The sequence below is a fragment of the Solea senegalensis genome, linkage group LG13 (assembly GCF_019176455.1).
Source record: "Solea senegalensis isolate Sse05_10M linkage group LG13, IFAPA_SoseM_1, whole genome shotgun sequence".
Taxonomy (NCBI): Eukaryota; Metazoa; Chordata; class Actinopteri; order Pleuronectiformes; family Soleidae; genus Solea; species Solea senegalensis.
The window spans coordinates 8732129-8748246 of NC_058033.1; the positions used below are offsets into that span (position 1 = coordinate 8732129).

Consider the following 16118-nt stretch of genomic DNA (forward strand, 5'->3'; position numbering starts at 1 on the left):
TAACAAATGTTTCTGCATACCCAGCTGGAGTTCACAAACAGTTTACTGTTTTTCCAATGATCTTTCCTCCTGCAGCTTTTTCTCGGAAAAGGTTAAAATGTCAAGTATTTAACGAATCACATTCTTGGTTTTCAGTGTACTGTAACTGGTAAAAAAAAAATCTGTGTTTGTTCTACTATTTCATGATGAAAAATAAGGTCTATTCAAGACATGCTTGAGCATTACACACACATGCTGTATGAGGTAAACGCATTGACAGCTTGCATTACAATCCAATGCCATTGATCCAATAATTTGACAGACATAAAAACAATCTGGTGATTCCCCGAGACTTTTACACAATACCTATCAACTAACCCTGTATTTCCCAACCCCGGTCCTCAGGGAACGCTGCCCTGCATGTTTTAGATGTTGCCCTGCTCCAGCACACCTGATTCAGATGAATGCCTCGTTATCAGGCTTCTGCAGAGCTTTTTCTTCAGTCTGTTGAATATGATGTGTGTAGATCAAGACAATAATACATCTAAAATTATATTTTGACACATCTCTTTAACAAATATTGCCCTTCCTGCGTTTTGAAAATTACGGTAGGCTGTATTGCGATTTCCATAAGATTTCGATGAATTATTCAACCCTACAACCAACCTGGTAAAAAAGGAATGAGCTCACATGCTTGTGAGATTGGAATGAATATTTTTCTACTTGAACTACAAAGATCAGAAAAAATGACACTGGTTTCAGTCTGAAATTACCGCAGACATTCAAAGGCTTCAGGTGTGAAGTAGGGCTTATACCGTACAAGAGCAGGTCAAAAACTTCTTGATTCCTCTGCAATCACTTCTTCGCTTCATCACTTTAAGCTAGGAAGAAATAAGGAGGCATTCGAAAGGCTGAAGCGGATAAAAAAGATGAAAAGAAAACCATTAAACCGTCGGCTTTTATTAAAACACAGTCTGCATCAAAGCATTTCTTCAATGATCTGCTATATAGTTTGTGATGTGAAGTGTACTTGTGTTAGTGCTGTTCTGTGTTTAATGTCCACTGGGAGAGAAGAGTCCGCATCCCAGCAAGGATTTACCAATTGTGTCTTGTTTTTTTTTGTTTTAATACTTGAGTAGCAGTGGCGCTATAGTTGATGAAACTCCTAAAGAGGTTTATTATGATTATGCACTAAAAGTTGGTGACTGTTTTTGATCCCCTGCCTGCAAAGTATATCACCCTACGTTTTTATCCTATCGCTATTACAACATGTGTAACTCTATTACATATGTGATAACTAATAATCTTGTTTTTACTACAATTTATGACACATTCAGACAGCAGCTTTTGACTATTATGGAGCAGGAGCTGGTATAGAGACTCAAAAACAGATTTAAATGATAGAGAATATTATTATAAATACATTCAGATGGAAAGGTTCGTGTTTTTCCCCCAACTGTGGTGTGTCAAAAACACAGACGGAGGTCCTGTGTGGTGACGGCTTGTTCTCATAACAGTAAAAAAAATGTGCAACAAATGTTCTGATGTTTGGTCTCAAGCTGTGCTCTGCTGCTTGGAAGACACACACACACGCACGCCATCCCAATCATGTATTCTACTACCTCACATACAGTAGCATAACATACAAAGCACAACGTGGGAGGAAATGCATTCCTTATGTAACATAAATGAGAATGCAGTTTAGTTGTGTAGGGACGTAAAACGTATAAGATCAATATTGCTTGCCACGTCTTTGCTGCGAGGCTCATGAAAAATGTACGCCGTGTGGGAAATGTGTGTATATGAGTTTTCTGGATAAGTATTGATGATACTAACAGTTTTACAGGATGATTTCATACAAAGACTGAATCAGTCAGAGTCCACAGTAATATCCACCACTGTGAATATTAACAGTGAAAATGTAAAAGAAATAACGTGAGTCTCTGTGTTATTAGTCCACCGTGTTTGACTGAGATGAAGAGCAGATGACATTTGATAATATTTGGGAAAAGCAAGTCATTCCTCAGCGATGATGGTGGTGGATGATTGATCGGTGTCAGATGTCTCTGTCGTTGTGTGTGTGATCTCTTTCTGAGATGGGCTCTTTAAACTCTGCCAGTGGAATCTGTACTTTGGCTTATGTATATATATATATTACTATGCTATACAATAATAATATTTTATCAGCTTTTTAATAGAAATAGAAATGTATAAAAACTACTAGGATTTTTGGGAGATTTGGTATGGCACACAAATGCATCTTGACATCTTGCCTAATGCTAAGTGCTGTATGTGTACTTCCATTTAGGCATTATTGATTACAAACTCAGTTGGGCTGCATTTTCAAACCAAGAATTTTAGCTGGGCGCGACATTTCCTGCAGCAGGTGATGGCAAATTTAAAACGTACACCAAAAAGTGCATTTAAAAACAGTGATATAAAAATTTTGCACACCTCAAAGTGCATAAAAAAAGTGTCTAGTATTAGCTGTTACTATTTTACATTACAAATAAACATGTTTGTGCAACTCAGAGTGCATAAAATCAAAAAGGTGTACAATATTAGCATTTGTTTTTCTTTGAAATAAGACAAAAATATGTCGTTATACGACCCACAAACATCTCAAAGTGCCTTTAACAGAATACAGAACTATCAAACTGACTAGACTACTGTAGGAATTGATGTTGGAATCTTTTGAGAGACAGTGTAAAGTGTCTCTCTAGTTATTTCTGGTGGAACCACAGGCTGAGATGTTGTGTTGATTATGGTCCGCCAAATCCTTCCATTGATTTATGATTGCCTTGAAATATATAGATTTTCATTCATCCCTGAATTACAATATTATCATCATGTCCTTCCGTTTGCCAACTTCCATTCAAAGCCTCCAGATTATTAATTTGAACAATGCCAAGGCAGTTTTTGGATGGATGGTTGGATGAATGGAACAAGTCATCTGGTGTCCACTCATAAGCACATGTGCCATGCTTTGTCATCTATTTTCCTGCAATTGGGAACACAATTTACAAAATTGATATTATGTGCAATTGGAGAAGACATGGAACCAGCAAGTGAGACCATAAACTCTTCAGGAAAATGTTTATTGATGTTGGTGGTAAATAAACACCTCCCTTCAAACCGCTGCTTCCAAGATGGAGCAGTTACACATAGACGACGGACACACAAACATGCTGTCATTATAGCAGTCGGATGATGCATGTTTTGTTTTTGCCTGTCAAAGCTGGATGTGTATACACCTCTGGGTCTGTTTATACCAGGCATGTTACTAATAGCATGTTTGGCTTGGAACGCAACCAGCATTTGGTAATCCTGTTTGTTAATCCTATTTGTTGCAACAGTCAAACATTGTGCGTTGTCGGTGACTTTTTCTGCAGCAGCAGTCAAAATTAGTCGCGATAAACCGATAGCCTGTACGTGGTTTGTAGAACAGTGTAGTAGCAGTGTAGTCGAGTATAAAATCAGGAGCTGCTGGACCATTTTGCTGATGTCACCAAGTACTACCAGGATAAGGATAAGTGAGGGGGATTACAAGAGTCCTCAGAGACTCATGGCCCCACTGTGAGGTCATCAGGACACTGCTGTTATATCCCATGTTTAGTTACCACAATCGGCCCTCTGAAGATTAGACAAAATGTCCCGTCAAACAATGACTTAACAGATTGCTCCATTCAAATTAATCAATGGGGGTGGGTCAACGTTTGTCAGAATTAAAGTGCAAAAACAAAAGCACAGAACTTTGACTTGTGGTGACTCTCTGTGGACACAGTGGAGCATTCTAATGGTCACTGGTGCAATACAATAAATGAGCGGTGACGTCTCTATAGGATTGCCCACAGTTATTCTGATTTAAAAGGAGATTCTGAATCGTGAAATGGTTAAAAAATGTTTAGTTTTTTTTAAATGTGGTTGTTGGAGGCACTGACACACATGACCAATGGTAGATAAACAGACACACCTGCATGGAATTCCACAGCGAAAACACGTGATTTTACATCACTGCACTGAGGAGTCACTGATCCTCTGTTGCTTCCACTAGTGAGTTAAAAAAAAAGTTTATTTTTAGGATTCATCACAAACTTACCGAACAAGGCTGGCATGGATTTAATTACGTAAGCCTTTTGTTAAGTAGCTAAAATCTGTTTTTCCCTTCCCTTCAAATGTTTTTACTAAATGTGGACCAGCTTGTTCCTCAGCACATGAAATGCACAGTACGCAGTCAGCTGTATGTTGGACCATGTGTACAATAAGTATCCCATACAGCCACCCTTTAAACAAATCCTTACTGTATCTTTAAAGTAGTAGAGTGTAAAGAAAAATAAGACAGAATACATCAAGTACAGGAAAACATATTCACTCTACTTTAACCAGAGTGAGGGATAAAGTGAGCCTGTATGTACTGAGGGTTTGTACCTGGGTCTTAGTGTTCCTGGAATTTATTTTTGGTTGCCACAGGCGCACATATAGGCTTACGCCATGCAAGCCTCTAATTAAAGACGAACCAAAGCAGACAAAATAGACCGACTCTTCAGGCAACAGTGTCCCCATCTATCCGTTAGTGTTGAATATTGCATCACACCTACGACTACATGCTGTTCTTCAAATCAAAATCAAGTGTTTTTGTAGGTTGTTTTCACTGATCAGGTCAGGAGGCATTTCAGATATATATCCTTGCAATAATCAATTTAACAATCTATGAATGAATTAAACCCTTATGTATACATTTTTAAGGATTTAATGCTCACTCTCCCAACTCAGATTTCATCTATTACATGCATCAGTTCTTATAGGATGATCTATATTAAGTATTTCCTCAGTGTATAAGATGTTTATCAAATTAAGGTTGTGTATTGTAACCAGGTAAATTTACACCAGTTTGTTACTGGTACAATGTGGTCGTGTAGATTTACTTCTATTTACCAGTTTGTTGTTTCCAGCAGAGGGAGCGGAGCAGCTCGGACACAAGTGGAATGGAGCAAGGGGGAAACAGTGGCAAGAGCTCTGAGGTGAGTTCTCCCTTCAAGCAGGCACTCCTGTGTTTGTCTGTGTCTGTGTGTGTTTGTGTATACTTGTTTTTTTAGGACCTTTTCTGGCACAAACTTTAAACTTGAAGAGCAAAACTAGGTCCTAATGAGTAAGTGTATGAATATGTTTAGGTCTAAGACTAAGATTTGTATTGTGATAAGGGTAAAGTTAGGGTTAGGCATTCATGTTGTTATGGTTAAGGTGTGTGTGTGTATGTGTGTGTGTGTGTGTGTGTGTGTGTGTGTGTGTGTGTGTGTGTCCATACATGGTCATCAGTCATAAGTTTGTATACATTTTTGATTAAAGTTGAATTACTCATATACCACTGTGAGTCTGCCTGCAACAGTCTACAGCGGAGGCAAATGAAGGACACTGACACATTCATAAAGTAACTTGCTGGACATGGATGAGTCGTCTGCTATTTTGGAACACTCTGTGATCTAATATTTTGGTTTCACCTTATCATTTGCAATGGCAACAATAGAACACTCTATTTAACAAGTGTGTGTCTCCCGTTATATTTATATCCAGCTGCAGCAGCAAGTGTGCATTGTAGGAAATCTATAGCATTAGTCAAGGCTTAGTCATCAGGAGGTGGTAGAGGCGGATGAAGGTCGTACTAAAAGACCACAGTCTCTTCTGTGGTTAGTTTAAATGGGCTAAGTTAAGGGGAGAATTGTTTTTACATGTAAATATTTAATGTGTATCCCTTTTAAGGATTGATGACATATTTTTTTTCTGCCTATCTGCTCGGGAGCAGTAGAGGATACGAAGTGATAAGGAGTTGCAGAGCGTCTTTACTTAAAATATTTAAAAACATAAATTAAACATTTTCCTTCACAGATGAAGTTTGTTGACTTTGAAAGTGTAACACCGACTTCAGGAAACAGAGTTTATCATAGTGCGTCGTAGAGGTGTATTCCCTGCTTTCTCTTTGGTTATGTTAGTCAATTAGTTTATTTTTCCCCTTGGGGAAATTCATTCTGTGGTTGCTGTACATTTGTTTTGTTTAAGGTTGGTATGGCTGAAGGTATAAGGCTCAAGCTTTATTGCATTTCATACTTTTGAATCTCCTTTGTGATGGTAGGAAAGTTGGAAATGATGATTGAGTGGGTGTGTGGTATCCTGTGATATTGCATGTGCGATGGCCTTGCTGTTTTGTTTTTGTAGGTTTGGAGCTTGTGGACCAATTATGTTTGTGGCTGAATGAGTTGTCAAAGAGTGAGGCAGAAGTGCACACACACTTAGAAAACATGCATTTATAGTAGTGTTGCAACAAGTAATCGATGACTAAATAAATCGACTATTTTAGTAATCAACTAATCTATTCTTTTTTATAAAATAAAAGTTCAGCCCCGAGCATGTAATTCTTTCTTTTCTCCACTTTGACAGTTAACTCAGTGGGTCATATATTGTGCCCGGTGCAAAGAAAAGATAATGTCATATCTAGTTTCCAACCAGCACAGTTGTCATTTCCATGTCCAGTGCTCATGTCGTGTAGCAAATGCAACTGAGCTCATCAGTGCACAATGTTGGTCTTCAAATGAGGTGTGGTCAGGTGCAATGCTGTGGTGCATTGCTACTGTGTGTGTGTGTGTGTTGAGGCAGCAGAAACCCACTGCACCATTGACCAACAGAAACCTGGTCTGGAGTACTTCCACGCTTATTCTTCATAATCGGGTAAATGCAAGATGAATTTCAGAGCAATCCCTTATCCTGCGCAGTTTAATGGGACAGGAGGTCAGTACACAGTGGCGGCAGACGGTCCACCAGCCAAGGACCATGCACTCATTAGCACAGGTGCTTGCTGCTGGGACTACTACTCTTTTTTATGTACTTTCGTCCTCAACGGCGAGGTTACAGGACTCATATCTGCGACTGTACTGTGCATGTTGTCAATATTGAGGGTTAGGAAACACTAACTAGGGTATTTCACCATTTTCTGTAAAGAATTCATTGATTTATTGAGAGAGCTGCCGCAATTATTTACTGATGATGTCACAGCTTACATAAGCAACAGGATGAATCATCATTTCATCATTGACCAAACAAACCTACTTTAGAGCTTCTCAGGGTGAAGAGGTGTGATGTCCACCTGATGTCTCTCGGTCCAGGACTTTACCTCACTTTTGAATACCTACTTTTTTGGCTCCCACAGTTTTAAAAGCCCTGCATTTAATTTGCTATTGATATAAACCTTCTCAAATTAAAGCTTTGAAAAATCAAGCTATAGTATCCATGATTTAATTTTTAAAAGGTATGTGCTGCAGTTTAGAACAAGGAATGGGAAACTGATGAAATACTTAGTGATGGATGAAGTCCTATTATAATGCATTTCAATATTCAACTAATATAATATGATTCACCCTCATTTGAGTGAAAGAACAGGTAATTTTTTAGTTGCTGTGTCAGGAAATGACTTATGAAGAGTGTGTTGGGGTCAGGCGTAGGCCACATTCAAGGGCAAACAGTGCAGCCGGCTTTGGAGTAAATCTGCCTGGCAGCCTGTTAGAACTGTTGTACACAGACCGGTCCAAATTTGTCACACCTCGTCAGTGGCAGGCCCAACAAAGGAGGTTAAAGTATTCCTTCGCTCTAATGCAATAAGTGGATGCTGCGTGAGCTGCATCACCTGGAAAGATTAGTGATGTGGCTCTGGCGCAGGGAGCCCGAACTGGGGAATGTGTGTTCAGTGAGACCAACGGGAGGTTGGGAGTCTAAGGGCTCTTCTCTTCTGTCCACAAATGAAAGCAGTAATCAAGGTGAAATTCTGCAGCACACCTCTTCAGCAGGATGGCTTCAGCAAACAGGTACCAGCACAGTTGATATGTTGGTAAAATGTGTGTAAATTGAGAGGCTGACGGGGGAGGAAGCGGCTGAGGTGACCTGACCTGAGAGCTGTGGGCTCTGTGTACTGGCTGACCTGGTCAGTTATTAATTCATAATCAAGAGCATTAAGAGACTGAGCTTGAGCTTTTCGACACGCACGCAGTGCAGTGTTGCATCCTTTTACAATTTTTAAATGGATCTTTTTAGTACACTTCAATTCAGATTTTGGCTCTGAGATGGTAAAGATAGGATTCAGATCACTGTAGGTTACAGTTCATTTGTGTCTTATTTTGTTTTTAGTCGCATCTTAAATTCATTGCCACATTGACTTGTATTGTATCTTCATTCAAAAAAAGCAAATTTCTCTTTCCTTTCCATTAATTAAGCCTGTTATCCAGTACCTTGAGCAGAGCTGATTTGTGTTTCATGTTTGATACTGAGGCAAGTGGAGATGTATTTTTATCCTCTGAGAAACACTTCAAAGATTACTTTTCTGCCTTTTAACTTTTCATGCATGGGCATAATTGTTGCTGTACTGCTGTGAATTAATTGCGTCATGTGTCTGAGAGTATGGAGTTAGATTTGAAGAAATTGTCACAGCAATTCTGTATGGCGTTTATGCTGATAAACAATTATAGATAATATTGAGAGACAGTTTGTCACTGGAGTGGTACTGTTATGCTCATCTGGACAAAGTTTGCCCTGTGCGGTGTTGTGACATTGTTTTGTTTGTTGTTTTCACTCCTTACCCAAAGTTCAAATGTGTTTCATCACTTTTTCAAACCACAGGATGCGCAGACAGCCATTAAAAGATAACATGCATATAAACATGTTTTCAGTGAGCCGGTTGAGGCTTCTGAAGCCTTTAATTTCTCTGGAATTAATTTTTAGCTTTTCTGTCAATTTTGTTTTTTCTTCTCTCCCTCTGTCTCACACACACATACACACTTCAAAGCTTATCACTGTTACATAAGGAGCTGTTGAGGGATTTTTGTTTGATTCTCTCATTATTGCTGTCATCGGCAGTGTTTTGCAGTTTTTGTGTATCCATGACTCATATTTGGTGCATTAACCTTATGATAATATGATTTGTTTATGCAGACTTTGCAGACCACTGGAAGGTGTACAGTGCTCAGCTAGTATTAGCTTTGTATTAAACTCAAATGTTGCTTGAAAAGATGCAATTGGAAATGATGAGCCTCATTCTTCAGGGAATTTCCTCAAACCTGATACGGACAGTGACTTGGACTCTGAGGGTCATCTCAGACTTCATTTTTGTCTTGTTCTTATCAATGCACCATATTCAGATTTCTCACAAACAAGGCTCCAATTCCTTCACTAGTGTTTGAACCACAGTTTAGACCAATATTTGTCTTGTGAGGGTGGAACTTGAGTATTTTTTAATGCTGGGAAGTTGGAGAACCCAGTGGAAACTTCCCCACACATAAGGAGAACATGTAAACTCGTCCTCAGGTTAGGGCTGGACAATAAATATTTTCAAATCAGTTGGTATTGATAAGTTTCACAATGAGTATTTGCTGATTTAAGAAGCATTTTTTTTCTCATGTCTGAGCTAAAATGACCTTTTTAATGAGTTCTCGTCCTACACGTCTTCATACATTTGTGCATTAATATTGTATTGAATTAATGTATTGTTATGTTTTGATCGATTCAAGTCATGTATGAATTATTGCCCAGTCTCGATTGACGTTACAAACGAACCACTTTTGTTCACCTTGTATTTGCCATGTTTTCCACAAGGGTGCTTTTTTATGACACAACACCTGCTGCCTCTTTAAAACCGTAATACACCTGCAACTGCAGGGGACATTTGAGATGTCTTTTGCCTCTTTAAGCTTCTATTTGGTGGCACACAGCGTGTGTGTAAGAATTCTGTCACAGAGTGATAGAAGGCAGTGTTTTCCCTGGCACTGCAGATGAAATTAAACCTTGGGCATTACCGTTAGGTTCCAGCAGACTGTGTGACAGTGAGCATGTGAACGTTGTTCATTCTGCTGAGCTGATGCTTTTGTCCTTTTCTACCTTCCATTGCTCTCTTTCTCTCTCTCTCTCATCCCATAGCGCTGCTTAGTTGCTTGGCCCAAAGGCAGAAGAGAGAGAGAGAGAGAGAGATAGAGAGGTGGTGGTGGAGGAGGAGGAGGAGGAGGATGAGGAGGAGGAGACATTGAACTGGAAACAAGAGACAGAGGATGAATGAGAGAGAAGCTGAGGGATTGTTTTGGGTTGCTGGAGGAGGCCAGGGCAGCTGCTGAGCATATTTAGTGTGTGTGTGTGGCTGATGACGTGCGCTTCCCTCTCTGAGATGGTGTCGGAATCCTGATTGCCTTCAGCTCTGTGGAGGAGGCATCCCAACCCTCACGAGGGGCCCACAAGCTGTAACGTCCGTCTGCCGTGGCTTCTCTCCCTCCTGAGTGTGTGTGGATGTGTGCGTGGATGTGCGCACGTGTGTTCTCTTCCTCTTCTCCTCCCCCTCATCTTCTTCAGGAACTCCTACCTTTTTTCTTTTCCCTCCTTGGCTCTTCACACGGGAGTCTTTTTCTCCATCTTCTGGCTTGGTTTTGCCCCAGTTCTGGTTCTGGTGGTGATGTTCTTGAGCTTAGGTTGATCGTTTATTTTTTGGCCTGGCCAGCATGGATTGTCTTTGCATTGTCACCACTAAGGTAAGAAACACAGGAATGAATGAGTGATCCATGATAGATCAGAAAGAGGATTAGAGGAACACCTGGATGGAGACCGAGAGAATGAGCACTGTGGGAGAATGAGGCATGCAGTAAAGCAGGAGGAACGAGGCTGTGTCTGTGTATTGGTTATTTTTCTCTGAATGTGTGCTTGCATGTTTTTGTCTTTTTGTGCTTCCATCATCTCGTCACTGGGCTTTGAGTTGAAGAGCCGAATAAATCAATTTTTATTCGTTGTGAGATGCTCTGAGTGCATATTTTACTGCAGGTTATCATCTGCTGACAGGGTGAGTTGTCGTTCTTGGCCTGACTGTGTTTGTGTGTGTGTGTGTGTGTGAGAAGGTATTATTCACTTCTTCTTCTGTGTGTCTGTCAGCGGCACAGAGAAAGCTTGTGTGCCTGTCTGTTGAGATACGACAGCAGAAGTTGGGTTAAACTTCTGTCAGCTGGCTCGTGGCTGTGCTGCTGCAGCCGTCGGCTCACACAGCACATGAGCACTCCCGAAAAGCTGTTGGAAAGAGCCACTTGTGGGAAAGGTGGGAAGCAATAAGGCATTATTACAATATATGATTCCTGAGGCAATCTGCAGAAGCAATGTGTTTCATTTGATACAATCGCATAAAAATGAAACACTCCTTTTCAGTGTCTCTCATACTGTAAGATGTTCAGAGTGTAAGTGATCATGGCATCATCGTAGAGGGGGGGGTCCTCCTCTTACAGCACTACTTTGCAGGTTTGTTCTTGTAGGACACCTTACACTTCTCATCAAAAAGTAACATATTTATATTCATGAGAGTGTACTCAAGCATTAGAAATGTTTCTACATACTGTATGCTTTGACCTTTGTGTTATTCTTTATCTCCTGTAGGATTTTAAGTGATATAGACATTTTGCACATGGCTACTGCACCAGAAAGCAATTAAAATTATCTTTTTATTGTTGTATTAATGTACAATACAGCGACTGCAGTGGTGTCTAGTAGCTAATGTTTATTTTGACAACTTTTTATCTGCTTGTTCATACATGGTTTTAGCACTGCTTGCAGGGCACTGAGTGTTGGTCAGTTGATTGACCAATTTGGTTCAATTCATCCAGTTTGTGTTGCAGTTTCTGCATCACAGTCTCAGTTTGGCGTGTTCAGCTCAACAGGGAGAAGAAAAACATTGCCAATTGTTTCTCTCTTATTGCTTAGAAAGTGTCTTACGACCTGAGACCATAAATCAAATCATATACAGTATGACAAAAATACAGTAGCTCTCTCTGTAGCCGCAATCTCGCTTTGCTAAATTATAGCACGTCACTGTATCTGCAATTCAGCATAAAGTTCTACAAAAGTTCACTGTGTAGTGGCTCAGGCACCGTGTCTTCCTACACTGTCATGATCTTCTGCAGAAAGATAAGTTTGTCAAACCTCTCCGCAGACGTCTGCTGCAGTAACAGCGCCCACTGCAGTGAGAAAAGTGTTTTTCTGAATTTGCCTATAGTGTCCCTTTGTCTCCTGTCAAGTGTGACACATTTCCTCCGTTCCATGTTGGAGATGAGACCGCGAAGGGAACACAGGCTGTGTTTAGCCGACATCCCATGGGCAAAGAGGTGGGGCATCGAAAGGTCGCTGGTTCAATCCCGGGTGCAGATAAGTGCTGCCCACTGCTCCTGCTCCCTACTTGTGTGCGTTCACACCTGGTGTGTAAAAAGGATGGGTTAAATGCAGAGGACAAATTCAATATCAAAAATGACTAACTCTAATGAGCAACTAGTTTTTCTGCATTTTGGTTTTGCATCCCCAGTGTCAAGTCAAAAAAATAATCGTACGGTTCCATACAGTGCCACCGTGGGGTCATAATTGTTTGCGCTGCACTTTGCAAGCAATGGTTACATCAAATATTTCTTTAATGATACAAGCTATTAGCGCTGTGGGTAGCAGCAACAGGGAAAGCAACAGTGAACAGGTTACTCCTTTTAGAGGCAACTCACCTACTATTTCCATCACACTAAGGTCACACTGACGTTTCGCACAGACCCTTCTAAGTGAACCTGACAGAGCGCTCTTCGTCATTTATGCGGAAAATCTCCGCTGAGTGGTTTGCAGCCTAAGTTTAGACACCGTCTACATCCAATAAGACAGCTAGACGAGCGCCATGGCCGGAGATGCTAAAGATGGACACATGCAGCTCTCTCTTCCTTGTATGATGTAAAACACATATGTGGCGGGAGCAGAGCTCCCTTTGCTTATTTAAGCCGGTGAATCCCTAAAAGCCCTCGTGAAATATTCACACTGGATTGTGCAAGGAAGTCGTCACCGTTACTGTGCTTGCACTTCACCCATGAATGCCTCATAGTGAGTGGTCGGGCTTCTCTGAGAAGATAGTGTTGTAACATTAATGCAGTTTGTACATGGTGAGGTCATGATTTCTTTTTTACACAGGCCAGCAGGGTGATATGTGGTGGGTGTTGTTGCCTCACAGGAAGAAGGTTATCGTTTGAATGCATATGCCTCACTCTTGTCTTAATGTGCGTAGTTAACTCTGGACGCTCTGCTGTCCTTCAACTGTACAGACTTGTCTGAAATGGTTAGTCTCTGTGTCAGGTCTGTGATAAACTAACATTTCCTGCCTCTACGGAGGGACAGTATGTGTACATAATGTATGTGTGTGGGTTTATTTGCATAATGCAGTGCACACAGTAGCTCTAATACAACCTACGAGGGTGGGCTGAAAAGTTCATAGGCTGACTAAGAAGGATTAATACCAAGGGCAATAAAACTTGGCATGCATTACTGTAAGTTCAACATCTTGGAAAACTAACTGCACTATTTCCTTCTAGATAAACCCACATTTAATAGCTAATTGAGGACTTGGAAAACTGTATACCAAGGCCACGATGTGTGTAGACCACAGGGGAGACTATGTTGGAAAAACAAACCACATTTGGTCAGATTTGACCATTGCTTCGTGGTCAGTCCATGAAGTTTTCAGCCCGTCCTATTAGCTATAGACCAATACTGTTACTAAATGAATATCCATGTGGTTGTTTGGCTAGATCATTGTGTGAATAAGCAGACTCTCAGGTGTAGTGTGTACGTTGACAACGGATAAAACAGCTTTCATTGATGTGAATTTATATTGTTGTAGTGATACATGCACAGGCAGCGACAGTATATTTGGACTAATGTTTTGTTTTTATGGCCAAACACTTTACTGTCCTGGTTCAGTGCCACTGTTCTCACACAGCGTTGCTTCCAGATGAAGCTAATTTTAGTCAGTTGGCTGAAGCCCATTTCAGCATGCATTGGGTAAGACGTTAGCAGACTATCATAGTCGACATGATGTATGGCCATATGTTATTTTGAGTTTGGCTTTATGATTTGAGGAGTACCAATCGCTTCATGATCAAAAGAATGTTAGATTTGTTATAGAAAGGAAGTGCTTTTACTAGTGTTAGTTGTCGTTAGTGTTGATTGCACTGTTTGACCTCCTGCTTGGTCCCTGTACCAAATAAATAAATAAATAAATAAATAGTGTTTTTAGTTGCGGGAACATGGGAACTGCTGGTCTACTTCTGCCTACAACTGAACTGTTACTTTAATTTTGTGTATATTATAATTGTTTTGGTTTCAGGACTCATCTCATTGTTTCTGATTCATTCATTTTAAAGGAGAGTATGCTGCTCTGTACTCCCATCAAAAAAAGGAACACGTACCTGTGCTTTAGTGTGAGAAAATAAAGGTTGACCTGAGTCAACTGCGAGATACTGCAAGTTTTATTTATTTATTTAGTTTTCAACTGTGCCTGCAGAATATAATAGAATATACTGCATAATGCTGCCTGGAACAGAGCTGGAGGAGTACATGACATCATTGTTAGTACTGTGTGCTTTATCTGACTTCAGCCCACACAATGCTAAACCTAATATTAGACGTCTGCCTATCTTGGAAAAGCATATTCAATTTGGCCATTTTGACCAATGTGTGTCACTTTTAACCAAGTTATCGTACGTTCACTTCTGCTGTGTACAAATTGTAGCTGTGTGTCTTGACTCATAATGAATACATTATACAGCAGTCATACGAAGTTGTTATAAAGCCCTCCCATCTCAGTGCTCATGTGATGAGAGCCCGTATGACACTATGTAATATTCCGCTCCGCTACGTTAAGTAGCCACCTTTCCATAATGAATGCGCGGCGCGTAATGATATGCCGTTCTCGTTCCGCGGCCGTATTATGTAAAGCTTCTGGGGCATGTTGAGTATTGTGCTGTAGTTCCAACATTAGAGGGAAAATAGGAGGGCGTGGAAAAAAAAGAAAAAAGAGAAGGAAAAAAAAAAAACGGAGGAAGAAACAACTCCCACATGAGCGTGCTGATCATCAGCCACTGTTGCTGTTTTTAGATGATCTCTCATCTGGAATGTGGCACCAGTGTGGTGGAAAAGTGCATCAGGCCTCTGTCTGTATCTCTGTTGAAAACAAACATACTGTCGACTGATCCAGTCAAGACGGACCAATGAATTGTTAATACACTGGAAGGAACTGCAGTTTTTTGCACGATATGTGGCTTTGAATTGAACTAGATATTGTTATGGTTTTATGTGTATATATATACATATATATATGAGTGGAGGGTACATCACCTGTGCATCACCATCATTAACATCACTTGTAATCCTCTGACTTTGGCAACCTCATGGTTGCCAGGTGATGGTTTGGAAGCAGAAATCACAAAAGCAAACTGTGCTTGCCTTTTCAGATTCCCAACCTTTCTTAAGTGAAAGTGTTTAAACTACTATCAATTTTATACCTGCTCTTGATACCCATCCCTACTGAGGGATTTCCTGTTTTTATGAATTAAAAGAGATAGATAGATTATGCACAACCTAAGGAATAAAGACTACATGAATATATGAATGCATGGACAACAGGCTGGCACATACAGTAATCCACACAACATTAGAGTGGGTTTAAAGAGGTGCTTTAGTCAGAAGCCATAAAAGAGACTCTTAAGTTACATGAATTATGAAAAGCAGTGGGCAGCTCCTGCTATAGTCTGCCGGCTCAGTTGTCTGTGGCTTTATCCGCAAGCACTTCCTGCACCTTTTCTTTTTTCTTTTTTCTGTTGTTGCGTTCTTTAAAAAGTCACAGATAGTCACCTGTCACAGAGTTCTTCTCAGTGTGAAGAAAGAAAAAAAACCTCCCACACATTTAATTTTCACCTCACAAGCCTGAAACACTTACGTGCTGTTTTTTCTTTTCACGGTTTTAAAAATATCATGGTCTGGGTTTAATCCCGAGTAAACCTGAAGATGGGTTGTTTTTTTTTAAAGTACCGTGCTGATCTGAAAGCATCCACAGAGCTATGTGGACAACAGAGTGACCTCTGTGGGAGACGCTGACCTCTAACACCCAGCAGAGACCAAAAGCGTCCCGCTGATGTCTCGCCACTACCTCAAAATAGACATTTTTCTCTCCAAAGCACATGGCTTTCAGATACTTTATTTTAGTTTCTTTAATCATTTCAAGGACAATATTTGTCAAGCACTTGTAGACTTGGACAAAAAATTGGCAATGTTACACATAT

General features: G+C 40.3%; 1 protein-coding gene across 20 annotated transcripts in view; it reads left to right on the top strand.

The window, feature by feature from the left end:
• The window catches only part of dlg2 (discs, large homolog 2 (Drosophila)), a 153467-nt gene that overhangs the window by 21310 nt on the left and 116039 nt on the right, over positions 1–16118 (top strand). For 18 of the 20 annotated variants that reach the window (XM_044042683.1, XM_044042687.1, XM_044042690.1 and 15 more), the window contains one exon: positions 4932–5000. In XM_044042683.1, coding sequence (XP_043898618.1) covers positions 4932–5000 — 69 coding nt within the window. Of the gene's footprint in view, positions 1–4931; positions 5001–7718; positions 7830–16118 lie in introns of those variants that run through there. The other 2 variants (XM_044042685.1, XM_044042702.1) reach the window with 2 other exon arrangements.